Source organism: Rhagoletis pomonella, unplaced genomic scaffold (assembly GCF_013731165.1).
Source record: "Rhagoletis pomonella isolate Grant_MI unplaced genomic scaffold, Rhpom_1.0 Rhpom_scaffold_01287, whole genome shotgun sequence".
Taxonomy (NCBI): Eukaryota; Metazoa; Arthropoda; class Insecta; order Diptera; family Tephritidae; genus Rhagoletis; species Rhagoletis pomonella.
Genome location: NW_023459841.1, coordinates 19,204 through 46,915, shown reverse-complemented (window position 1 = coordinate 46,915; position 27,712 = coordinate 19,204). Strand labels below are relative to the sequence as shown.

Below are 27,712 nucleotides of genomic sequence, written 5' to 3'. Positions count from 1 at the left end.
TTGCTGCTGTTGCTGCAGCTGCCGTTGTTGATATCGTTGCTGCCAAATTGTTTGATACAGCTTCTCCCTTTGTTGTTGTTCTTGTATCTTCTGATTGTACTGGCATTTCCATTCCATTTGGCGTATTTGGTGCGCTTCTATCTGTCGGACGTCTTCAGCCAATATTTCAGTTAACTTGAAGATTTCAGTTCAGTCCAAGTTGGCATTTTCGCCGGTACAGTTTGAATAGCTCGCGCGCATACGCTGCCCAAAAACGTTTTGACTCGTGCGTTGGTTATTAAAAATGGTTTAGGTGTGCCTGACCGATTTATGTAACCAATTTACGAAAAAAAAACTATACGAATTTTTATCTTCACAAAATAGCGAGGTGAATTTTTAAATATATTGTTCAAAAACGCAAAATTAAAAAAAAAATAATAATAAATCAATTAAATTGACGAAATTTCAGAAAATCTAAAGAAATGAAAAAATTGTGTGCTTTGTGACAGTGTTGTTAAGAGTATAATTATTAAAACGACTAGAGTAAAAAATTAACTATTTTCAGGCAAATACTTCCATCTTGAATGACTAAACTTGTGTGTGTGTGAACGTTGCATCAATTGCTTCTATAAAAATTGAAAAACAAAACACCGAAAAGGAAAGTTAAGGATCCAGGTATGTGTTAGAACGTCAGTATGTAATGCTTCGAATTTCAAGCAATGCAATTACTTTTCATATCGACGCACAGTGTTTTCCTTCCATAAAAAGTGTTTCAAAAATATAATTATGGACGGATTGAAATGAATATTTGAACTTGAATTTTTTGATAACTTCCATCCGGATACTTTCACTGTAAAGCAATTTGCAATTCAACATTTATAGGGGGAAGCAAAAATGCGTACATCGCGATTTTTATTGAATATTGACTAGGTTTTTAAAGTTATTTTTTTTTTTTTTATTAAAAATAGTTTATGTTTTAACCAAAACCATACAAGTCAAACTTTCAAGCGTTATACAGATCTTGGAAAAATTCATTAAAAATTTGAACTTTTTAATCTGAATTTTTATAAAATGCGGCTGAAATATCGCATTGATTTTTAATAATTTTTTTTGCTAATGCCTTTTGCACTTTTTCGATACACTAAAATTTAACAGGCTATAAAACTGCGTACACAAAAACTTTATTAAAATTTAGATTAAAAAGTTCAAAAGTTTAGTAAAATTTTGTTGTATTTTCCTAAGCTCTGTATAAAATTTGAAAGTTTTATTTATATGGTTTCGATTAAAGCAAGAACTATGTTTTAATAAAAAAATAACAAAAAAAAAATTAACTTTAAAAATCTTGCAATTATTTAACAAAAATCACGATGTATCCGTTTTTGCTCCCCACTGTAGGTACATATAGTGCGTTCCATTCTCAAAAATTAGGTGACAAATTAAAGAGTTTGACCTTTAGATGTGCAATGAGGTTTTATTTTTTTGAAATGGGCTACCACCTGTTATACAATTAAATTCAAATTATTTAATAAGTTAAATTAATTATTACAATATGAATATTAATCGATATGGTTTTGAGAAGGCCTTATTTTCGAACTACTCGTGGGAGAGTTGCCAGGTTTTCTTTTTCCTTTCGATATCTCAAAAACCGTTCTTTTAAATAAAAGAATAAAAAACTAATTTTTACACATACATACATATGTATATTTTTATTTATTTCATTGGGAGTTACCTTTTTTAATTTATAAAAAAAAAATATTTTTTGGAACAGCTAAAGGACGCTTTTTGTTTAATCTTATTCAAAAGTTTATAGGCAGGGGGGTTTTTGGTGTTAAACTACGTGTCAGTCAGTGGCCGACGCACGGGGTGTATATTAATATGGCGCATATGTTTGTATAATATGGCGTCTATGTATTAAAACACCCCCCGTGGGTCCGCCACTGACTGACACGTAGTTTAACCCACAAAACCCCCCCGCTGGATCCGCCCCTGCTTCTCTGATATATGTATATATAAAAATAAAAAAACGTCAAATGTACATTTCACTTCAAAATTGTATTTTTGACATTTTTCCGTGAAGAGACTACACGTAGCTATGCTAGGATTAAAATCCTTATAGTAATAATTTTGAATTTTTTTTATTTTTAACTTGAAAACGGCAGGCAGTGATCTTAAAAAAAAAAATCAAAATATATTTTCCGGTTATTGAAAACATAGAAATGGATACCTTTAGGCAAGAACAGTAAAAATATACATATGTTTAAAACTTTTAAAAAAGCTCATTGCATACACTTTTCAGATCAAAAAACGAGAAACCATCAAAACTTAATAATCTTATCCAAAATTTGCTGGTTAGGGTCTTTGTGGATTAAGGCAACGATACACACAAGGGGGTAGCCAGGTAGGGGCAGAGGGTAGAGGGCAGTTCCCTCCCCCTACAGCTTTGCTTTTAGCGAATCAACGACACTCAAGAAGTATGCTCCTAATATATCACGTTTGTGTGAAACAAGATGGTCGGAAATATATAAAGCTACCAGGAAGTTTTCAGAAAATTTTTCTGAAGTTGAGAAAGCCTTAGAAAAGTTGTCAATTCAGGGAAACTTTTCTACAAGAAAGTCTGCGTATCAATTATTTACGTGCTGCTATAACAAGGCCGATCGATGTTCATCATTGCTTTAATGACAATTGCTAAATATTCAAAGTTGCTGGAACATACAGCAAACATTTTGCAAATGAAGACAATAACTAGACCGCATTACCGTTGGTCAACATATAGAAAATATTTTGGAGGTGATTAAAAATGGTCGCAAGAATGCAGAAGGAGTCACTATGGAGTTAATTAAAAAGTCTCGTATGACGGTTAACTGCTGTCAAAATTAAAACTCACAAAGGCATATGGAATGGCTCATAATTGCGGCGGTAGCCTTTTTATCACCGACGTTTTTCGGTTGATTTAAATTTATTTATATTTTTACCACCCAGCGGGGATGGCACAATGTTGATTGTAGTAATTTTTATTATTTTCCCAAGTTTGCCAATGTTTTCATCCATATTTCCAGAAAATCTATGTGGTGGTCCAAAAACTGTAAAGTCGGAATTGTAATGCTCTAACCCCCTAGGATACTTCTATATCGAAATGTTTTGAAATCAAAAAATATTTAGAGGTCGCTCAAAGGGCTCTAAGTTTTCCATGTACTTTTGTATGGAAGAAAAACAACTTCTCGTAGAAATAGTATAGAATTCTTGAGAATCAATATTTTTCGATCGGAAAACTCAGGTTCTCTTCAGGAGACTTTACATAGTAATACCCAATTATTTATTTAACCATTTTTTAATACTAACGACTTTTTATTGGTCCCCCATTGAATTTTTCGGGGTTTTTGTGAGTTTTTGGCGGACCTATAAATTATAGGTGCGATGCAAAAATGATTAACTAACAATTGGATATTATTATTGGGAAACTCCTGCAGAGAAACAGATTCTTTCGATAGAAAAATATTTATTTTTAAGATACTACTGTACTATAATATACTATTCCTACGAAAAGTTGTTGTTTTCCATACAAAAGTACATGGAAAACTTTGAGCGCTTTGAGCGACCTCTAAATATTTTTTGATTTAAAAAAAAAATAGGGGTATACTTTTGTTCGATACATAAGCATCCTAGGGGGTGAGAGCATTACAATTCTGACTTTTAAATTTCCCGTGCATTTTTGGACCACTACGCACGCACCGAAAAAATATTTAATTTTAATGATAATTTTTCAAACCAAAATGGCAACTGACAGAAGCCGTCGTGCGCCGCAATTGTGTTTACTCTAACGGATTTCACTGCGGCAACTGTTCGTAAAAATGATTAAATATAAAATATATTTAAAAAAATTAACAAGTACATTTCGCACACAATTCAAACTGAACATCTGAAAGCACATTTACATGTCTGGTTGTAGCTGAGCGTCAAAGATGCCTTCCAGAAAGTCCGGGTTGGAATCCCAAAAGAGACAACATGTGGAAGTAATAATAAAGTTGTGTTTGTGTCTTGGAAATATGAAAAGCGTCTGTGAAGTACGGAACGAAAGCGTGTTTGAACACGCGAAACGCGAACGAAACAAACTGACTTTGAAGTTCTTTAAGCCAAATGCATTTTAAAGTAGTGAAAATCAAATGCAGAGTCGGATAATTGATTGATGCCTAGGACGTCGCCATGCTAAAGTCAACAGTTCGTTCTAAGGAAGAAAGTCAGATCTTCAACTAGTTGTGGTGGGTAAAATACTGGTTGAATATCGATGTTTAAACTAGTTTCTTTCCCTACTGGGTGTATACATGCGCTGCTCATTTGCCAGATATAAGCACCCAATAACTTGTGTTTACATAACACCTTTGTGTGAAGAATTAGTTTACTAAAGTTGGTATTCTTTCTGCAATTCTACTGCCTTAGCCGAGTGGTTAGAGGTGCGCACTCCCACTCGGTACGACCCAGGTTCGAGCGCTGGTGCAAGCAACATTCAAAAACTATATTTCTTAAAATTTTGCAATGAAAAAGCTTCTCACACATAAACATCTGTCATTCGGACGGAACGTAAAACTGTGCGAACATAAATGCACGCACACCACAATTGACCACAGTCGGCCAAATACTCAGAAAAACGTGGAGCGCCATGTATTTTATTTTATTACTCGCATTATCGGCCATCTTCACGTGCTGGAAAATCTCGCTAGCATGACAAGAGAAGAAAGCAGAACTAAAGCGCGATTTTAAAGCATGTGAAGGCAGCCCGTTAAGCTCTGATTTGGTTTACTGTCAATGGAACAACGCATAGCACCACGACCATCTTCATTCGATTTATCGAATTACGTAAATAAACAAACTTACATACATACATATGTGTATATGTAAGTACTAGGCTCGGAATCCCGGCCTTTTTAGGTCCCGAAAATCCCTGCATTCTTGGCAAATAATCCCGGGATTTTCGTGATTTGCAATTTGCACTGATGGCAATAATAGAAACTCCGTTTCTTGGCCAGTATTGGCTATATTTCTTTTTTTATCTAATAATTATTTTTTTTTAAATGTCTAACTCATTATCAGGGAACGGATTTTTAGGACCTAAAAACCTATAAAAAAGGCAAAATAAAGTAACGAAATAGGCTGGAAAAGGCAAAATAAAATAGCGAAAAAGGCAGGAAAAGGCACTAGGTATTGTAAAAAAGGCAAAAAAAGGCAAAATAAAATAGCGAGAAAGGCAGGAAAAGGCAAAAAAAAAGGTATTGCAAAAAAAGCAAAATAAGGGACTAAAAAACGACAGAAAATACGAAGAACAATAAAAAAATATATTTTTTTTAGAAATGTTTATATTACAAGTAAAAAGAGAAAAACTATGAACTAGTTTCATTATATGAAAAATTTGTACTTTGAATCTTTGACTATTTTATCCTTTCGAGTTTCTAACTCATAAAACTTTAATCTGTATAGTTGTAGTAACATTGAACCACAAGATGCATTTTGAAGTTTTCTGGCAGCGTTTTCATTCGATTTTCGCGAAGAAAAGCCTTGAATGTACTAAATGTGCGCTCGACGTAAGGTGATACAAGTGGAGCCCAATTTAAATATGGAACGTTTGAAACGTTCATATTATCAGGAATAAGGGCGTTTTCCTAGCCCTTTACAATTTTATCCACACCCCTTATTGTCTCTAAGCCTACGTTAGCTGAGAAAACCGCTTTGAATTTTCTCAACACCAGTTTGGCAAGAGGTCCCTGCGCTTCTATAAGCCGCATGGGCATGTGTATATTTTTTAATCTTAAAAAAAAACAATTGTAAATGCTGTAATCACTTTTTTAAAGGTAGAAAAGGCAAAAAAGGCAAATATCTTAAAAAAGGCAAAAAAAAGGCAAATATCTTAAAAAAGGCAAAAAAAGGCAACGTCAAATGTATATATATATATGGAATCAGGGAAAGCTAAATCGTGGACATTCTTAATCGAATATACTCTATCTCTTTAGCAGAAAAAAAGGCAATTTCCATAAAATCCGTTCCCTGCTCATTATACATATGGCAGCGTGCGATGGTAAATTTTACACAAAAAAATTAATATATTCGTGAAACCACGGGCCAAATATAGTAAAATTTCGTTTTTAGTTTCCCACTCTGACAACAGTAATTCAAATAAATAATATAAAAAACTTTTTAATATACAACGCTTTTATAAATGGACTAAAAAATAGAAAATAATACTTCTCAGTCCCATAGAATTTGTTTTGATAACTTTTGATTTTGAAATTTTAGCAAAAGTCCTTATAAACAATCTATGAAATTGAAAATGAAAAACGTGGAGCGAATGCGTTGTAGTGAAATGTGCTTAGAGAAGAAATATGGGTATCAAACTAAAGGTAAAATTCTGTAGAATTTAAACAGATTGAATTTTTTGTTGCATAAGGACTGGTAAGTATTGAAAATGTCCTTTTAAAATTTTATCATTGAGATTTCGCAATATTTGTTTTTGATAAAATTATATGTAAGGACTTATATGAACTCGTTAGCATCCTCGAATTTCGTCATACTAACTTTATCAGCTTAAATAATTACCTATTCGTCCTTGTGAATCTAAATTATTTTTTTTTATTTCTAAAGAAATATCATCTTGCATTTGGTACAGGTATTTTTATTCTACATTGCATTGAATTTTTTAAATAATTTTTGGAATTAATCATATCTTTGAAAGTACAAAGTCATTTAAAATAAATCCTGATGTCAGAGAGAAAAAATAAAAACGTCACTTTAAATAAAAAAAGTAGATTTCAAACCCATTTATTTATTATTTATTTTATATGATAGGAGAGCTTCTCAAACAATATAGAAGTAATTGTTTCGATTCAAGTTGTTTAGAAGTAGTAAATATCTAAAAACCGAGATTGTGATAACGAAATCCCGAAAATCTCGGTATCGTAAAAAGCGAAAAAGATTAACATCCCTAGTACGTACCTATATGTACTTATTGAATTCTTTACCAACTACGTAAGTTGTTTTGACATTTACACCCTTAAGATAACTTCAAATAAGCTTTATTTTTCCAACGAAGTAGTTTTATTTCTAAAATAACAAACTCTATTTGTTAACTAAATACGATAATATGGCGCACATGCTTGAAGTGCACTTCAAATTGTAAATCATCAGAATCTTGAAACCATTTTTGGCAACAGCATATTTAGTAGTTTCAAGTGCTCTCAGTGAATCCGTGAGGAATTCCCACAGATAAACTAGTTCATACACATTTTTTACTATTAAATTCAGTTCAAGCCGGGGCCCTTCACTTAAATGGCATTCTAAATACCTGACAAGCAATAAATTCGTCTTGAATACACATACATACGCTTGTCTCAAATTTAAATGCTACGCATACAAGTAGATAAGCGCTTGCCAGATCGCGCCACAATAACCATTGTTTATTTAATTGCTATTAAACTAAAATATATTTATGTTCGTGTTCCCAGCTTTATTGAAGCTATTTCTTATTGCACTTTTTTTTAATTTCAAAATCTTCTCGATGCGGCAATAAGTGTGCTCAATTGATTTAAACGACCTCGTGATTCATCTGCATAGTACTACCTATTTACGTAAAGACTGCTGTGTTCTCGCGCATTTATACCATCGAACCTGAAAGTGAATCACTCTTTGACATCGTCGGTAATTAGATGCGGTTAAACTTTGATTATATAGTATATGCATTTGGATTTGATAAGCGTAGCAAATCAGTTGGAACAAATGCATTGCCTTTTCTAAGGCTTGGTTATGGGTTAATGAACCAATTTGAGTTTGAATAGAAGCTCAATGGAAAAAGTTCTTCATTGAAGTGATATCTAAAAAAAACAAAAAAAAACTAATCTCTGTTTGGACACCAAAAACTCATCACTCTAATTAAGGTTGAAGATTAAGCATGGAAAACTTATTCGATAACTTCTGTGTGCCATGGTCATTCAATAATGAAGGACAACTCAAAATCAATGTGTTTTTTTTTAGATTAGCTTGAATAATCAGAAGTTTTGACCTGCTACAGTAACCAAACCTTAGTCTCTCATGGCAGTTGAAGCTTTTCGTATGCGATGGATGGTGGCTGAGTTCCGTTGATGGCGTGCACGAGAGTGGCTAAAAGTGGTGATTGTTTCTCGGTGAATGTCGCGTATGATCTGTCTGTGCAACGTTGACGTCCATCTGGATCTTGTTCATGATTTTATAGAAATGTCTGATGCTTCCAGTGATTGTCGGCTGGGGAGTTTCAAACCTCGCTCTAAATCTTGCTGGTTTTATGTGTAAAGTATGGCCGAGTATGGAAATTAGTGACCCCACTATATTTTCTAGACTTCTTCTATTTCGTCCACGGCCGAGAAGTTGGAAGTGTGTTTTTTGGCATCCTGAGTGCAATTGTTTTTTGTACTTTTTCTCATAGGTTTTATAGCTGCAGATCAAACTTCTCATACTGAAGTCATAAGGCATTAACTAAATGTCGATGACGGGATGTTTTATGGTGCTCCAAAAATGGCTAGAAATTTATTTATATTTTTTTTTTTTGAGATTTTGCTTACAATTTCGGTATGACGGTATATTATCGAATGTTAACTAACGAATATTTTAAAAAGGCATTCCTCCAAAAATGTTCATTGAATTCAATGTGTTCGCCATAAACCTTAGCCCCAGCAGACTGTTCATTACTGTCAATCAGCGATTACAATCATCGAAATATGTGTTTCGCAACTTTTTAGTTGTAAAAATTATTTTATAAGATTACCATTAATAAATCGTTGTTTTAATAATACACAAGGAGTGGCAGTTACTGCCGAAATTCGGTCGCTTTTCTTGTTGTTCTAACCCTTTCGGGACCGTAAGCCTACAATTGAAAATATACGCGAAGAAATGAGAAAATCTGACTTTTCTTAAAAAAGCGAAAAGAAACAAACTGTTTTTTTACAATTAAATTTCCTCCAAATTTTTTTTTTGCTTTCGGTAAAAAAAATATTCTTCTAAGAACTGCATTCTTTTCCTAAAAAAAATATTTTTCTAAGCAATGCATTTTTCTGTAAAAAAATATTTTTCTATAGATAAGATAATTGCTTTCAGGAAAACATATTTTTTCTAAAATTTACTTCTATTTTTTAAAAAAGTTTTATCTAAAGCTTTGTTGTCTTAAAGCGTGTTTTTTTTGTAGAAACAATTTTTCGCTAAAAATGTAAAAATATAAATTTTTCTAGTTTTTCTAATAAAAATAGTTACATAAATAAAAATGAGCCATATTACCAAAAACCTTAAAATGATGTGTACTCTTTTCTTAGGAGTGGAGAAATCATTTGGGAAGCATGTTTTCCTTTATACCGAACGGGTTAAGGGTTCCGAAGATTGTTTCGTCTTCGTTTTACTCGCTGTTTTCATATACGTGTTCGTATTAGTCTACGCATTCATATTCATATTCGTTTTAGTCGCTGCCTTCGTGTTTGGTGTCGTATTTTTCTTCGCATTTATCTTCGTCGTCGTCTTCGTATTTGGCACAATGTTGTCTTTGTAATTGTCTTAGCAATCAGCTTCATATTTTAAAGCTTTTGAGATGCAGAATTTGCCAAAAGTAAACTCGTTAAATGAAATAATTACCTTGGCCTCTAAAACTACCTTCAAAATTAAGAAACCAAGTATGAACCTTTTAAACTTTCTAAATATATATTTTTATTGTTCTTGCATCAAGAATTCCATTTCCGTGGTCGCAAAAACTAAAAAAACGTATTTAAATTTTTTTAAAGTTCAAAAAACTTTTCTTTTGAAGGTCAATTTTGAGGTCGAAGCAATTCTTTTACCCAACGAGACAATTTTTCCTCCATCTATTTTTCTCCATTTCAAAAGCTTTAAAATACCGTTACATTTATTTCGCTATTTCTCTTCATTCTTGAGATATTTGATTTTGTCCATTTTTTTCTAAAATAGAACACTGTACGGCGATTCTGGCCGTCATATTCAATCAATTTTGAAACTACAAAAATTCTCTTCATCTAAATACAGAAAACTACCTTTCCAATGGTGTTTTTGGTTTCTAAATTTGTCCAGTAGAACCGCTAAACGAAGGGGGGCCTGTTATTTTTTTTAAGTACATACATATGTATGTTACCGGATAACTTTGCGCCACGTGAAATTAACGAAATTAACGGTACCCCTAATTTTTATATGAACGTTTAAGTCGGATGTTTTTTTTTTTTTGCTTATAATTGCTTGTTTATTTTTTATTGGTTTACTACTTTCTTTTAACGATTTTGATTAGCTAAAGCAGACGATTACACTTACATTCAAATAAGTATACATATAATGCAGAAGCTACTTTTAAAGATGCTATTGGCGCTGCTAAAAGCGATGACGGCAGCAATTACTTACATTTATTGATACCGTTGCCAGTCATCATTGCCTGTTGGCGATTGGCTTTAAGAGCAGCATTCAAAGTTGTTGTTGGAACTTTTCAAGTGCCGAACTTGACAATGACCTTCAAAACGACAAATAGACAGCTAGAGTGACTGGCGGGCAAAGAAACAAATAAAATAAAATACATACTTACATACATATACAATCAATATTAAGTTCGGTAAGCCAGCGAATGCACTTAAATTTATATTAGCACATACACTATGCAAAAATACAAAATAATGTTTTTAATAAGGAAGAAACGCATTGAGAGCAAAAAAATATGTGTGTATAAGAATAAAGTAATTATAAACTGATATCAGCTATTTGGCCAACAGCATAAGTAAAACCTTATTAAGCGTAAAAAATTTAAACTGTTGAATGCACAATTGAAATGCACAAGAAAATGCGCTAATAATCAGATAACTACACTATAAGTTACCTCAATCAATTTTCTTTTGTACATACATACTTATGTATATGTGTGTTTGTATATTACCGAGTGCAAGCGGGTGTAGTAGGTAAATGAGTTCATATCTACTCAATTACAAAGCAATATTTGTGGCTGGCTGCTGGATTTTGATTGCCCTTTTGCATTGTAAATGATTGAACACAAATTCGGTTTAATATTACGTAATTTTTTGAGATCAAATATTGCCGCCAGGTTCTGTTCAGTGATGCCAGATTATGGGTAATCACTCTATTTGAGCGATATTTTGAAGCAAAAATTTTACTAAAAATATTTGGCACTCCTACACAATTACCCTGCAGGGAAACGGCGAACTAGTGAATACAATTTCTAGTTCCATACTAAATCTCTATCCAAACTGATGCAAACGAAAATTAACGCGCTCTAGTCATGGTTCTAAATTCTCTAGTACAGAACCAGTTCGGCTCTGATGATGTGATGTAGAGTAAAATTATAGTATTAAAAAATTATAATAACAAATTTGAAATTGTACTCAATTTATACAAACGCTGAATCAGAAAGAATACTTTCAACTGTAACTGATGTTGAAACATGATACAATAATTTTTAGAAGGTAGTTTCACTTCAAAATTTTTGACATAAACCGTGTCTGTGACAAAAACGCAATGTGGCCACTGCTACGATATAGAACTTGGGGATTATCGCTTGTTATTTTAGATATTTTTTAACAAAACATGTAAAGATTTATATGTTTCATAACTGATCATTTAATTTTTAATATAAATATACGTATTTTGTACATACATTTTTGCCACTGCTAATCACATGAATAAAAATCATAAAAATGAAAATATAACAGCAATATAACGCCAATTTAGATGTGGTCGCTAGTCTTTCCATTGCACCCCAACTTATTGGTCAGAGCGATTAAGCTGGTGTAATGTGCGCACCTCCATACATCTTCATGTACATATTTCAAGCGAGCCCTATAATTTAAATAGGTGGCCGATAAAGTCTGTGGTGTGCGGTGGCTCTTATAGCTGTGTCCTTACATCTATTCCGTGTGTTGCAATATCCACGAAAGCAGCAGTTAATTTTTTATGAAGAAAATTATTACAAAATATTCGAAAATTTCTCTACTTATATGTTCGGCTTCTTTTTGTTTTATTTTTCCAACGTCAAAAGCTGGATTTTTTTTTGAAAAAGTTGGTACAACAAAAAATACGAAACACGTTTTCTGTCAGATAGCTAACATGGCGGATAAGAAGAAGAAGTGAAACTACCTTCTAAAAATGATTGTATCATGTGTTGAAATATAAATAGGAGAAAAATTCAGTCTTATCCTGAGTTTCGCCCGAGAAAAGATTCACCGGAAAATCTTTCATTCGCCCATAGTAAATACATGGGAACGAAAAGTTAAACTGGTTCGGGGAGAATGAAACTCCGCCGCCGCCGATTCTTTTTGAAGTTGTCCATGCCGCCGCCGCAAAGGCTGTCGGCGTAAACCTCTAATACAACGGTGGTCCTTAAAATATCAACATCAAAAGTTTGCATGGGATTCCCTTTTATTTTGACATACGTACGAAATAAAGACATCTTTCGTAACAAAATTTTACGGGTCGCTCTCAGAGATCGAAAAAATTTTTTTATTAAAAAAAAACGCCAAAACTTAGCAAAGATTTGACTTGAAATTTGATCAATTTGGCGTATTATTGAAACTTATTCCTATAAAATCATAAACTCGCGGAATTTAAGCTGGCCAAAATAAAATTTTTTCCACTTTTTGGGATTAAAAAAGTTAAATTGTTTTCAAACCCTGGTATTGACCCCTAAAATTTAATTTTTGATTTAGAAATTTATGTGGATGTCTTTACCCTGGAGAAAAAATTTATCAATTGATTAAAATAACCAACTTATAAAAGTTTAAAGTCTTTAACTCATCGGGAAATTGATAAAAATGTATGCCAAAATTTGAGTACGCACACATGAAACTTAATAAAAGCTTGAAAAATTAAAATGTTTGTTGTGTTGCATTACTTGCGTGAAATTGGCTATTAGTCCCTAAAATAAAATAAAGGGGTTCCCCATGATGTTGTTATTTTTTAGTATCGCCCTAATACATACATATATACATAATTCAGAAAGACTCGGCGCCTGCTGTTGTGTAGTGGTTAGCAGTGCGCTCTACCACTCCTCCGGAGCTGGGTTCAAACCCGGTTTAACCCAACAACAAAAAATAAAAAAAAACAAAAAGTTTTTGTTTCTAATAGCGGTTGCCCCTCGGCAGGCAATGGCGAACCTGCGAGTGTATTTATGCCATGGAAAACAGCTTCTGATAAATCACAATCGCCGTTCCTAGTCGTAAAACTGTAGGACAACATCAAAGCATACGCCATAAATCAGAGGAGAAGCTCGGCTAAATAGAATAAAGTTCAGTAGGTGGAAATTTTTTCAAAATCCTGGGTTTTAAAAACACGGAAACTAATTTGTTGATGTGGCGAACTTTTTTAAATTCTAATCGGCTTTTAAGGTCCCGAATGAATGTTAAAATTTTAATACTCGTAAACCTCGTAAACTTGCTTAATTTTGTACAGGAAACCGATTTATTTACGAGGTTTACACCGTTACGAGGCATTTACGCATTTATGTATATACCCTGATTGTATGTTTTGAATTTTTTGGCAATTTTGTGGCACTATTTTTTTTTTTTTGAATGTGGGTAATTGAGCGGCTTTTTCCAAATTTTTGTGGATAATTTAACAAAGTATGTCTGGCACAACTCATTGTGCTCATTACCATTTTGTAGTTAAATCATCAGAAAAGAAACTATGTAGCTAATCAAGCGCTGTCAACAATGAGCTTGCAACTATTAAACTACATGCAGTAGCAACGCATACCGATTTTAGAGCGCTGCTGCATAGATACATATGTACGTAGCTCATTGTACTTTGGGCTAGAAAAGCGACTTTGGGGACAGGGGGGAACACAGGTAGGCATGGGAAATAATTACTCTAGGCAAGACTCCTAGCTCTCTCCTTCTCCTTGCTCTTTATATATGTAACTTTTATATAGGGCAGCTAAAATATTAAAAACAAATTTATTATATAAACCTATGTACGTACATACATATTTTCTTCCAAATGAATATACATTTTTTTTTTTTTTTCAATTATACAAAACTTTTTCCTAACTACGGTACATATACATAATTTTCTACGCGTGCCAAGCATTGTTAGGCCCATTGTTATACAATTTCTTGTACTCATTGCGAGTTCATTGAATTAAAATTTTTGATTACACGGAAATATTTGAAGATCATTAGGAAACGTTTAAATTTCCATTAAGCGAATAAGCAAGCAAACACACCTTTGAGATATATGTATCTGATCGTTTATAATAAAACGATTTTAAATTTTAAACAGTTATGCATACAATATAAGTACATATCATGTATGTATGTATGTATGTATGTATGTATGTACAAACAAATCTAATTAGGTAACAAATCACTAAAATTTTCCAAACTCGTTAAAATACCGATATGATGGTAAATCATTTGATCACTGATTAACCAAGGGCTTTGAAATATCTACATCGAGGCATCGAGACAAACCCAAGTTGCAAAAAAAGAGTTCCTGAAATGAACGTTCAATTTCACAAATTAGGTGTCAAAGCTTCGAAAAATACTATCTATGTATATACGATGTGACTGTGGGTAGTATTTGAAGGCAAACAGCATTTGGACGGCCTTTAGTCATGAGTATCTTGAGGTTCTGATAGATACACATTAGGAAGTATCCAAGTCACAAATTGGCTTCGTGTACAGGGAAAAAATGTTACTAACAATGTTGAAGAAATGGAGGTAACTTAGTTTGTCAAGTCTTTCGATTCGTTAAAAGTTGCGTAGCCGGATGACATGCTGCGAAATTACAACACCAATTCGGATACGCGGAAATACTCAGTGAAATAAAAACATACCAGCATAATGGAACCACAGTTGATTTAAGGTCTAGCAAATCAATACAAGGATACCTGTATGGTTTTCGTCCAGAGAAGAATGGGTGGTAGACCTACCTTCATATGTCAACCATTGACACTGACGTTTAAAAGATGGAGCTAGAGTTTACAAAAATCACATCTTGCGTCGTAGAGGAGTGTCCGAAAAAATCGTCGCTAAATCTAAATAAGACGAAGCCAGCAGTCATGTACTTCACAGAGAGAAGCTGCCTGAGGTCTTTGAAATTCACATCGCGGCTCGGGGTTCTTTCTGTTTATGATTGGGCATGTGTTGGCCATTCCCAGCCCTGCGGTCCATGTCCAGTTTACTGCAGCACATTCTCTCCGCTGACGACATACTTTTCGGGCATTGTCTTTCTGATCTGTCTAAAATGAGCAACGCGCTGCACAGAGACGCTTAGGCGGTAGGCCTGAGACCACGGTTCTAAGTATGCTACCGAAGTATTGCGGTGCGGTGGCATGTTAGTCTTCTACCAAACTCTTGAAACCAGCAAGAATTTAACATATGTACCTTGGCATCAAAGTGGCCTCCAGTAGCGGCACTGACACGTTATGGCGAAACCACAATCTGAGTTTGAACTTAATTATTACGCTTTTCAAATCCAATGCGCTCTCAATACTGCCTTTTGACCTAGAACAAACTCAAATGAAAAGTTTTTCAAAAAGCTAAGCCTTTACGTAAAGGACACGGTAGTATTGAAAAGAAGACTTTGGAGTGGAGAATCCCCTGATCGACAGAAGCAGGCCTTGCGGCAGACACCGTGGAACATAGAGAAGAACAGTCAATCCATAGGCGAAGCTACTCAGGTTAAGCTGGAAGGAGCTCAAAGCGAAGGCTAGAAACAGAACGCACAGGCGTCATGTATGCGCTATGCCAGGCTTCGGATTAAAAAAAAAGAAACGAATAAAAATTATAAATTTAAAAGGAATATCCTTAATTTCTTCGTAAGTCTTGTCTATTCATCCAGGAACTTTTCATAGATAAAATATTTAAATTTTTATTTCGACATATACATATGTATGTATGTATGCGTAGATCATATTTCTCTATGGGTATAGCCATTACAAATGGGTTGTAGACCAAACAAGAACTCATAGTTCAAAATTTCATCGAAATTTAGCTAGGTGTTTGAGTACTGCATTGTAAATTTACAACCAGGTGCATATGTATATTTACCTAGTTATGTATATCGTGAAATCATTACTTGTAAAGATGCCTATGCCCACGCTCTACTCTACATCACTTTAGAGGTTTAGTATGCGCTTGCCAACAAATATATTAGCTTCAAAAACTATTGATATACCAAAATTAATGGCACACTAAGTTTGGTATGAGTAAGTCATAAAAAAGTTTAGTTGGCGTGCTAATAAAAGAAAACATACTTATTTATGATGGACATATTAAACTAAAAATTGATTTTTAAAATAGCTCTCAAATGAAGCGTATCACTTCATTATAGCGAGAACAAAAATACAAAATTTTCCTCAACTATTTCACTCCAAATAAGGCAGAACGTTAAATATTTTAAAAATATGCAATCAAAAAGCCGAAGTTTCTATCAATTAAAAATTTTGTATATATCTATGAATGCTCATATAAATCACGTATGCATACCAATTTTTGATAGTCAAGTTTGTGCCTTAAGTCTTTCATTTAATGAGCAGAGCCAATTGCTTTATACTACATATGTACATAACCTGGAAACATAAAATGATTAATTTATTCATTAGCTAATAATATAATTTCAAGTAATTAAAAACGCCGCCGGCCAAATTTTCATATGCAAAGCAGAATTGATAACGACAATTTTTTTTTTTTTTTTTAATTTTATGATGAAAATAATTGCTCACATAATGAGAGTATTGACCTTAGCGAGGTGTGAAGAAAAATCAATTGAATAAATTGTGTGAAGGAAGTATCTATCTACGATAAAGTCAAGGTGCACCAATTAATGAAATGTTAATTTTATTATAAAAAATGTTATAAGAAATATGTACTGCTAGTGCTTTAGGCCTCGTTCCAAAAAATTGCAAAGGCGCGTGGAAGAATGATGACACGGCTTTTATTCTCAGTAGAACAAGTAATTAGTTGCAAGTACTTAAATGATATTTTTTTTTTATATTGCTGTGCACGACTGACAATTGTTTAATTGTTTTATATTCTGAAGTGGCTACTCAGTTGATTCAATTGTTTGTTCACTAAAAATTGAGAATAATTTATGGTTTTGTGGAATGCTTGTTAATTTATTTCTATTAATTTTAATTGTTGAAATATATGAACTCCTCAACATTTCTGCTACTTGCACTTTGTATGGTAATGTGTATCTTCTTTTGTTTCCGCTTATTCAAAGGCGTTGAAGTGGGCGTTGTGTGTTGTCAGTTGTTTTTTCGAATTTCGCAAACAAATTTTTACGCAAATAAGGATTTTTTTCAATAACTGATAGCGAATAAGCTTCAAAATATTCAGAAATAAAAAGTAAACAGAAAATAAAATAAAATGTATTAAGTTGTGGGATAAAGGTATATTCTGAGAAATCTATACATATAATAAAATTGTAACAGACCGATTAGGGCAAACGGAAGCCTAATCAACAATTTTTAGAATTTTTGTCTGTCTGTATGTTTGTACGCGCATCACTCGATAACTGTTGCATGGAATTGAATGCAGTTTTCACCGGTGTATTGCTAGAGGTCTAACTTATAATACGGAAAAAATAGAGTGTTGCCACCTGTTTAAAAATTGCAGTTTAAGTAAATTGATAGGAAAAAGTAAATATTGCAATATGGCTGCCGAAAGAAAGAGCTTTAAGAAGGTTTACAGCTGAAAATATTTCTTGAGGGTTGCCAACTGCTTTTAAATTTTAATTTAATTTAATTGATACGAAAAATTGAATATTGCAATATGGGTATCAACCTGAAAAGGTTTAGAAGTTTACTGCCAAAGATATTTTTCAAAAGCGCTGCCATCTGTTTGAAAAATTTTAGGGAATTAAATTTACAAAATAAATGAAATATATACTTATAATAAAAATGTAACAGGCCGATATCTTTACATTATAGATATTAAAGAAAAATTAACATGTTAGGTCTTTAGTAGAGCTACATAAACCAAATCAACAATTTTTAGAATTGTTGTCTGTCTGTCTGTCTCGAAAAAGCATCTGTGTACTTTTTTTACTTTGCTCTTTTGTAAATGAAAGCGATCTCTCTGCTAATCATTTTTGGTGATGACGTCCAAATAAGTATTTTCAGTGTTTGAAAACTAAGTAAAATTAAATTTGATTTATCCGTTTTTTCTTAATTTCAAAATCGAAACTCGAAAAACGGTTTTGGAATACTATTGTAAGTATGTAGGTTTGTTTGCGTGAAATCTTGTAATCAATGCCTTGAAATGTCAAGCCTAGCTCACAACTCAAAGACAACGAAAGATGAATTAATGCGCTAGGTGGCGCAGGAGTCGAGATGCATATATGGAAAACCCGTATTTATAGTTCGTGTATATTGCCTAATAATTAAATAAACGAAAAAATTTGCAGGTGTCGAGATATTTGGAAAACCTGTATTTATAGTCCGATTTGGCTCATATTTAAAAAGTTTATTTTGAAAATATTTGTTTTACTTTACTAGCAAATACCCGGCGTGCTTTGTTGCGCCATAAAAAGTGAAAATCCATTTTTTTGTTGTTTGTTATTTGTGATTTTGTGTAATACTACAGTATTATATAATATTTCTAGATTTTTTGCTAGTTGAAGATATTTCTGAATCAAAGATTTCCCAAATACTTTCATTTGATACACATCTTATAATATTTAGTTAATGTTATCAATTAAACTGAATTCAATTTATCAAATAGGTGGCAACCTGCTTCAAAAAAATTTAATTATTTTCAGCAATTAAATTGAATAAAATTTTTCAAACAGGTGGCAGATCTCCTCATAAATATTTTCAGCTGTAAGCCTTTTATTAATATTTTAAGCAATCCATTTTTCTATACCTCTTTAGTTTGATACCCATATTGCAATATTTAATTTATCTTGTCAATGAAATTGAATTAAAAATTGCTTAACAGTTGGCAACCTTCCACAAAAATATTTTCGGATGTAAGCCTTCTTAAACTGCTTTCTTTTGATATCCATTGTCAATTTATTTAAAGTGAAAATTTCAAGCAGGTGGCAACTCTCTATTTTGTTTTTTCTATATTTTAAGTTACACTTCTGTTCTGTCCTTTTTGTATATTCATTTCTTTAATAACTTCGGTCGTATTACCGCTTCACTATTTTCACTAGCTCCCTGAATCTACAGGCCCCCTTCCCTATAGTACAAAAAACTATGTTTATTACTATTGCAAGACTCGATTATAGGTATTTGTAGCTAAAAAAGCTGGATAATGCACGCATAATTATAATCACTTAACTTCAAATTTGTATGCTAATAAACCAAAGTTGTTTTTAAAAAACTGTAAACTCACCCTTCTTTGCCACATTTTTTGATTATATTAAGCAATTGTAAAAGAGTTGTCACGCTAATTTAATTTCTTTTCCAGCATATTTAAAACTCAAAAAAAATATATATTAGCTGAGTGGAAAAGATTTAGAGGTGTGGAGGGAAAGGACTATACAAAAGAAATATTGATAAGATTATAGGTCTTACGTGCCACGGTGATGATGATGCAAAGTCATAGGCGTTGGTGTGAAAATAACTAGTCCCACACAAAGGTAGTTTACATAGATCCATACATACATATGTATCTTACATCATACACATACCCACATACACCAATATACATATGTACATATGTATGTAGATGATTCACTGTACGCTTTTGACTCTGCGCATATTTTACTTCGGGTTGAATCATTCCAAATTTACATATTTATTTGGAAAAAGTTATCTTGAACTTGCTATTTTGTTTTGTTTTGTTTACTTTTCTAAATGTAAGTATTTCTTTTTTGGGTCATTGCATTTGTTGTATGATTAGATAATAAAAAATCATGCTGGGTTGTCGTTGCGGATGCGCATTTGTAACCTTTTTATCATTCGTCGTTTTTGTTTTTTTTTTTTAATTTTGTATTTATAATACTGAGTGTAACTAATCAATGAAACGGATTTTGTAGCAAATAAGCTTACACATGTTTTTATACATTATCTAATTTGAAACTCTTTATTGCAGCGATTAATCAGCGTGTGGCCAATTAGAGTGGAGTAGCGCAGTGATAGAGCAGAAATGAGGAAACCCAAAATGTTTGGTAAATAAATAAATATATATGTATAATAAATAAAGAGGGTTTCTGCCTAAACTTGCTTTATACTTATAAAAAAAAAATAAATAAATTGTAGCTTTACCGTTTTGGCTGCTGTCAATGGCGTTGGTATGCGCCTGCAATGCGCAGGGTGCCTTCGAAGATGCTGAAACATCGAATGATTATATGAGGTGAGAGCTGCACTAAAACAAAATTCGGATTAATTTTTTATATAAGCAACCACTTTGCCAATTAACTAATATATATATATATCTTATTGATTTTCTTTTCAGCGGCAATACACAACAACAATTCGATCTGCGTCACACAATACCAGGCGAGCCTGAAGTCGATTATCCCATCTACAGCGAGGTGCCAAGTACGAGTTTTGAGTGCACAGGAAAGCATGAAGGTTAGTATAAAAAGTGAGTTAAGTCTTTGCAAAAAAAAAGTACAATAAAATTAGTTAGTTGAAACGTCCGTTAAAGATAAAGTAGAGATAAAGTAGTCGATTGCTTTCTTATGAAGGAGCTCTAGATAAAAACCATTTCCCTTCGTTTAGGTTTTTTGTTAAAAAAAAAACCAAGACGCACACTTTCATTTCAACACTGTAAGCATCTAAAGATTATATTAGTGATTACTCAAATTAATTTTTCGGTATTTTAGTCATCACGAAATAAAAGAAGCAGACGAACCCTTTATGGGTTTTGGCCATATACTGAGAAGTACTGGAATAGTTTAACTTCAAAGAGAAATTCGCCATTGCTCATTTCCACTTAGGCTCTGAAGGGTATTTCTGTTAGAAGAATATCAAAAAAAAAAAACCGTTTAAACAGCCATTGCATACCTTACCTCTTTGTTAGATCTATAGTAAATCTGTGGTTACTTCAAAGCTAAACTCTAGCTGGTCGTTTTTTATGGCACGACCATAGTGTTTAATAGTCCATTTCCACCAGCGACTTAAGTGCAGTTAAGTGCTCAGGTAAACTCAAAGAACGTTCACATTGGGTGATCAATAAAGTTTATTTCTTACTTTTTGCTTCCGATTGCTTGTACTTAATAAGAAGAATTACCTTCCAGTTATTATCTCTTTTTCCCAATAGGCATAAACTGCAGTTAAGGCTTGGTGGAAATAAACTATTAATCTCCACTTTCATTCAGTAGTATAAACACTCTTCTTCGAAAATTGATGCCTTTGATTTAATAGCTTCCGCAGAAAATTAATCCCTCAATTTCAATCATGCTTGCATCGACAATAATCGCACTCTTCTTCACTACTATCGAGTCGATCGGCAGATCCATCAGCGCTGTCGTAATTGATGACGACATGGTGTGGTGGTGATGGATAGGACTTCACCTTATGGGGTGGCCCTCCTAACAAATACAATTTTTATATTTTCATTCTCTCCCTCAGGATACTACGCAGACATGGAGACCCGCTGTCAAGTGTTCCGCATTTGTACTCACACCGCACGCAGTATACATGGCTTCGGCTTCTTATGTCCCAACGGCACACTGTTCAGTCAGAAAAATTTCGTTTGCGACTGGTATCGAAACGTCAATTGCGATGAATCCGAACAATACTTTAGCAAAAATAGTGCGAACCGAATCGGCAGCAGTTCTGATATGTTGGAGAGGGTACGTCAAATGATGGAATATCCCATGAAAACGATATCACAAGCACTTCAACAACGGCCAGTCGTGCTACAAACATCGCATCATACGCTCAAGAAACAACTAGAGTTGGCGGAGAGTGGACTGGATGTTAGCGAGAGTGATGCAGTGCAGGAATCTAGACGCGATAGCAGTCAAGGCGCATATTTAGCGCGCAAGCAGCCAGTTACACGCGCGCCTGTCGAGTCTGTCGAGTCTGTCTCACAGAACTACAACGAAAAACAGCAAACACAGTTGGGGGATGTTGTAACTCAACAACGTAAAAGATTGCAGCAGCAACGGCAACAGCAACGCAACGAAACAAAGAGTCAAAACAGCAATAGTGCTGAGCTGGTACGCAGCAAGACGCAAGCGAAGCAGATAACGCAGGTGACTCAAGTGAAGAGCGCCTCAAAGCCGGAAGGCGATGATGTGTACGTGAATAGTTTGGGTGAATTGTCCTCTGATCCGGGTGTGAGTTTCATGCATGACACAGCACATATCATAGCGGAGGCACCGAGTGACGCCAAGAGTTATCAAAAGCAGCAGAATTTTGCCGAAAAAGTAAATGTTGCTTTAAATGATCTCACCGAATTGCCCGCAGATGAAGTTATTGCACCGGACTATGTTAAGAGCTTGCGGCAACCCAACGAAGATCTCGTTTTGGCAGCCAACATAAATAACTTGCTTGAGGAAGTCGCTGATGATTTGGATCCTAGCATTTCTGGTTATCAAGTGCCAGCGCCGTCGAAGAACAAAAGCTCGTTCAGGTTTCTAAGTCGCGGTTTCTCGTCGCAAAGTGACCGTGCTAAACGACCACCATATGAGTATGCGAAGCCGAAACAGACGGCAAGTACGATACGATTTACGGTAAGTGTATTGTTAAAATTAAATTTTGCATGAAAAAGACGGAAATATGCAGGGAATTAGAAATAGCTGCTCGTAAAATACAAAGCCCGATCATGTATCTCGTAACGGACTCTCATTATTTATAACGTGAAATGATATAAAATTGTCGCATAGTTTTAGGCAGTGAATATAAAATAGGTGAATTGAAAATTATAACCTTTATAACCCTTTGTATGTTACATACGTATTTATAAGAGATACAGTGCTATCTTATTAATCCAGACAGTCAGAGTCTTGATTACTAGAGTTTCTGGATTATAGAACTAACACCAAGTGCCTAAAAGCATACTATGTACTTCTGCGTGTGCAAATATGTCCTTCATTAAATTTATGAAGTTTTTGGAAATGCACTTTTCATTTGCCATATAATAAAACACTCTTAAGTTATAATTTGATGGCATTTCGAAGTGCGTTGAGCCTGTTCCAACGTATCCTCAGCTTCATATAGATACCATTATCCACAGTTTCTACTCACATTTTTTACTTAAATAAATAACCGATTCTCGGCCTAGTCTGATACATCCTCCGTACAATGCTTCGGGAGTTATTTTCGGCCTCTATGTTGCTTACAATCATGCAAGGTCGGTAACAGAAAGTTACCATTGGCCCCAGCGCCTACCCACTACTTTTTAGTCCAATAAATGTTTCTTATTACAGTATGAAAATTTATCAATGAATTAACAATCTAGTATTTTACCATGTTTGTTAATATTTAGTATTTTGTGCACTCGTTTTACCATTTAATACTAATATTTTGCTAAAATTATGCTCCAATTCTTATTTTACGTGCAACTATAAAAGCGTCAACTACTGTCGAAATTCGAACGCTTCTCTAGTTTTTTTTTTAAAGGACCCCGAAGAATTTTTATCAAATATAGCACTTCGAATATCAAAATGACTTTAACTACTACAGAAGTAAAGCTTATTTTAATTCAATTCTAGTTCGTGTCATATTGCAGACATTTTTATAAAAATAAATATTAACTTTATTCTTAGGCTTCGTGTCTTTATATTCGTTTTAGTCTTTATTGCATCATGAGCCATACCCACATTATATCATTCCTTCACTGTTTCTACATTCTATTTTTTCTTTCTTGCTCTCGTCTATTTTCCATAATCGCTTCTTACTCTTCACCAACTTCATTACTCTACACTTGAAACACCAACATTGTATTCATCGCTAACGCTATCACCGGCCTCATTTTCCTAAACAACACATGCGCGCGTGCGACTCGGAATTCCGATTAAGTAATTTTGAAGCCGAATGAGCTGCCAATCGATGATACCTACAAAGATACGAAGGAGTTCATAGCTCAAAAACCAAATGCAAAAAATTCAAGCGGTACCGTTTATGAGAGTTCTGATGAGACTATACAATTCACCTTTATGACAACCACTCCTACACCCATCGAGCCGGCCGAAATACGAGTAGAAAACGAAGCAGCTGCTAAACTTGATGCTGATATGGCGGCTGAAATAATTGAACCAGGTCAAGGTTTTAGTAGTGCAAATGATTATGGGACAACTGAAAATCCTACAGCTACCACAACGGCATCTTCGAATGTGAATCCAGAGAGATATTATTTAAATTCTGTTGGCACTGTTCCGCTCAATTTGGATTACGGCTTCCTTAGTCCACCAGAGCCAGAGACTGCGAGCGATGTGGAGACTTCAACTGCTGATGAACCCACTCTATTTGAGTTCAAAGATTTTGATAAAGTCACCAGTCCAACGACAGAAGATTCAGAGCTTATGCTGCACCTTACACAACCGACAAAGGTAACTGACACAACCACAGAGAACTCAATAGTCGGACAAAATGAAGAAAACACTACCGCGGTTGACGTAGAGTCTATTCTTGTGCAGAAAATACTTCTTCCACCTCCGAAACCGGCAACAGAACATAGCAGCACTACTGCAATACCCTCGGAAGAGTATGCGGATATAAAAACTTATCCACCGATATTGGATGAAGAAAAGTTGGATGTGGAAAATCAGGCGGCAAAGCTGTTGTTAGCTGGTGTGAAGTTAACCAAGCATGATAGCAGCAATGCAGAAGAGACTGCTCAACGAGCGAATGGCTCATATAGCGCTGTACTGGACCCAACCTTTGGCGATGGAGGAGCGCTTTTCATATACGTCGATGATGAAACGGTCAGTGCGTATGCTAACGCAACCGACGCCGATGCACAGCAAGCGCTAAGCAGCACAACGACTACAACGACAACAACCACAACCACAACAACCGCACAGCCTTTGACCAGCACCACCGTGTTGGCGAGCATGAGCGAGGGCGGTAGTTTTCAGGAGCGCATACGCAATTATCGTCGTTTTGCTAACAAGCAGCGCACAACCGCTAAACCAATAGTTTATGAGAAGCGCGCAAAGCTAACAACAACAGAAACAACAAAATCGCCCAGCACTAGCGCCACAACAACGCGTAGTTATTTGAAGCGCGTGGCAGCCAGCCGATTGCGCTTGTCGCGACTCGGCGCGGCAAATAATCGCACTGCTGCCACAACAACAACAACAGTTGCGCCTGTTGGTGATGATGACAATAGCAATGACAACAATGATATTGAAACATCGGAAACGAGCAGAAATATCTCAGTGCGTAACACCGACAAAGAATTGGGAGGCGGCGGTAAGCGTTATGACGCGCGCGGCAATTCTTACGACAGGGATAGCGCACGCAAGCGCGGCACTACTACCACCAGCACGACTGGCGGTCCGACTGTGGCGGACGACAGCAGCAATGGTGCGCCAACTAGGGGGAGTGCACGTAATAGTGTAAGACGCTTTAAAGTAAACCGCAAAGCTAGCACTGAGCCAACTACCATCGCCGATAACCAGCGCGCAGTGAGCAAACCAACGCGCAGCATCGCGAAACGTATACGAAATCGTTTTTCCAATTTCAAAACGCAGACTAGTGCTACTAATGCGGTAACAACAAAGAGCGAAACGAGTACAAGTACGACAACATCCACTGCAGCGCCGACAACGCTGCCTGAGCAATCAGCACCGATCGGCGGCGACGCTAACTCACCAAATCCAATGCCGAATCTTGATCATTTGCTAAAATCTATAACTTCCTCTGTTTCCTACTCCACTTCATCAATTAAAAATCAACCACACGCCGAATCACTAAACGCGCCGCCTACGTCGGTCACTTACTCCATGTCCTCATCCTCTACTTCATCTTCATCTTCTGCGCCTAATGCCGCATCCTCTTTCTCCGACTCTCCTTCACTGTCTTCCTCCTCTTCCACTGTCACCACTCAAGATGACTCTACAACTTTTCTCGACTTTGACAAGCTAACACGCGCCATTGTTGATGATTCCGTTTTACAGAATTTCCGCAGTCAACAACAATCTAGTGGACTTTCCACCGCAGTCGCCTACCAGACCGCACCGAGCGCCGCTATGTCGCGCTCACTTTCGGTGGACAGTGATGCGCGTGCCATTGGTAACTCGGTAACGCAGAGTTATAATAAGCTACCGCCGCAAGGTGAGTTTGCGCGCTCATAAGCAAAATGTTTATATGTTTAAAACACACACACTCTACAGCTTGAGCATTTAGCGCATTAGCACATACGAACACATACTCACACCAACATTGCGCTGAAAGAAAACTTTCGTCTTTCAACTATGTACACTCTACCTCTTTGCAGCTCCCGCCCAGCTAACGCCACCGCAGCGTACACAACAATTGTCACAGATAAAAAACGCGCATGTGCCCACTTCGCCAACGCCGCGCATTGTAATCGCGCGCGCGGAAGGTCAACGCATCGCACCGAATTCAGTGTCTTCTATTATTTCGTCGCTGGTGATGCAGCCGACAATCAAGCCAACAACGAATACGGCTTATGTGGCGCTTGATGATTTCCTCACGAAGAAATTCGGACAAACCACTACGAGTTATACGAAAACGAATACAGCAACAAAACTAACAACAAGCGAGCGCAATCGGCACCAAATAGTGCAGCCACCGCAGCAACAATACAACCAAAAATTGCAATCCAACTTCCAAGCTGTCGCAGCGACGGCAACAACGAATCCTGCACAATCACAGATACAACAACAACAAAAGTTACCAGCACAAAAACAGCAATTTAGTCAGCACTTTAGTCAGCAATTTCAGCAAACTCAGCAGCAACAAAAACAACTGCAACAGTTAGCGCAGCAGCAACAACTAGAACAATTACAACAATTGCAGCAACAGCAGCAGAAAATACAGCAGCAACAGCTGATTCAACAACAACAAAAACAGCAGCAGCAGTATGCGCAACAGCAGTTGAAGGAACAGCAATATTTCCAACAGTTCACGATAAATGCGCGACCACAAGTGCAACAGCAGCAACAACAACAAGCGCCTAAGTCGATACAGCAACAATTTGGTGGAAATTCAATTTATGCAGCGCCACAGCAGCAACAACAGCTGGCGTTGCAGCAGCAAAAATCGACATCGTGGCATTATCAACAACAACAGCAGCAAGTGTCGCAGCACAAGCAAAGTCAGCAATATGCACAAGAAAAACAAACACAATCACAACAACAATATCAGCCCCAAAAGTCGACATCCACGCAATTCTATTATCCTCAACAACAGCAGCAACAACAAACATCACCATTTACAAGCAACTTCTTCAGCATCTTCAATCAGCGGCAACAACCACAACTGCCACAATTCCCTCCACTTGGCAATACAGCTGCTAGCGCCACTTTTGAGAGTCCAACTCCAGCACAACAACAATTTCCCAGCGCCATTCTCAGCAATAGTATTGTGCCACCCGAACACGATAAACATGTGAATATTCAATTGCCCGCGCTCACCGTCGGTCTCATACCGGCGCCGACCGCACTAACGCTAACCGCTCAACGACGCATGGATGTGGGCGCGGCTGCGGATGTTGATAGCTCTAGCGCGTCTAAAGAAGCGCTCGGCGACGACGGTGGTGCCTACACCGGCGTCAGTTCTTACGATGTGCCACTGAGCAGCATTGGCCGTCTGCCGAACGATATAACAAATCTGCTGAGACGATTGCGCAAAGTCAAATGA

The 27,712-nt window shown here is 35.6% G+C and overlaps 1 protein-coding gene across 1 annotated transcript; it reads left to right on the top strand.

Annotated features, from left to right (window-relative positions):
* On the top strand, nucleotides 1-27,712 carry LOC118752177 (mediator of RNA polymerase II transcription subunit 15-like). The gene is made up of 9 exons (XM_036487034.1): nucleotides 1-367; nucleotides 545-654; nucleotides 20,022-20,097; nucleotides 20,189-20,282; nucleotides 20,385-20,503; nucleotides 21,506-22,614; nucleotides 26,005-26,161; nucleotides 26,325-26,877; nucleotides 26,920-27,712. The coding sequence occupies exons 3-9, from the start codon at nucleotides 20,076-20,078 to the stop codon at nucleotides 27,710-27,712; spliced, it is 2,847 nt and encodes a 948-aa protein (XP_036342927.1). The 5' UTR covers nucleotides 1-367; nucleotides 545-654; nucleotides 20,022-20,075.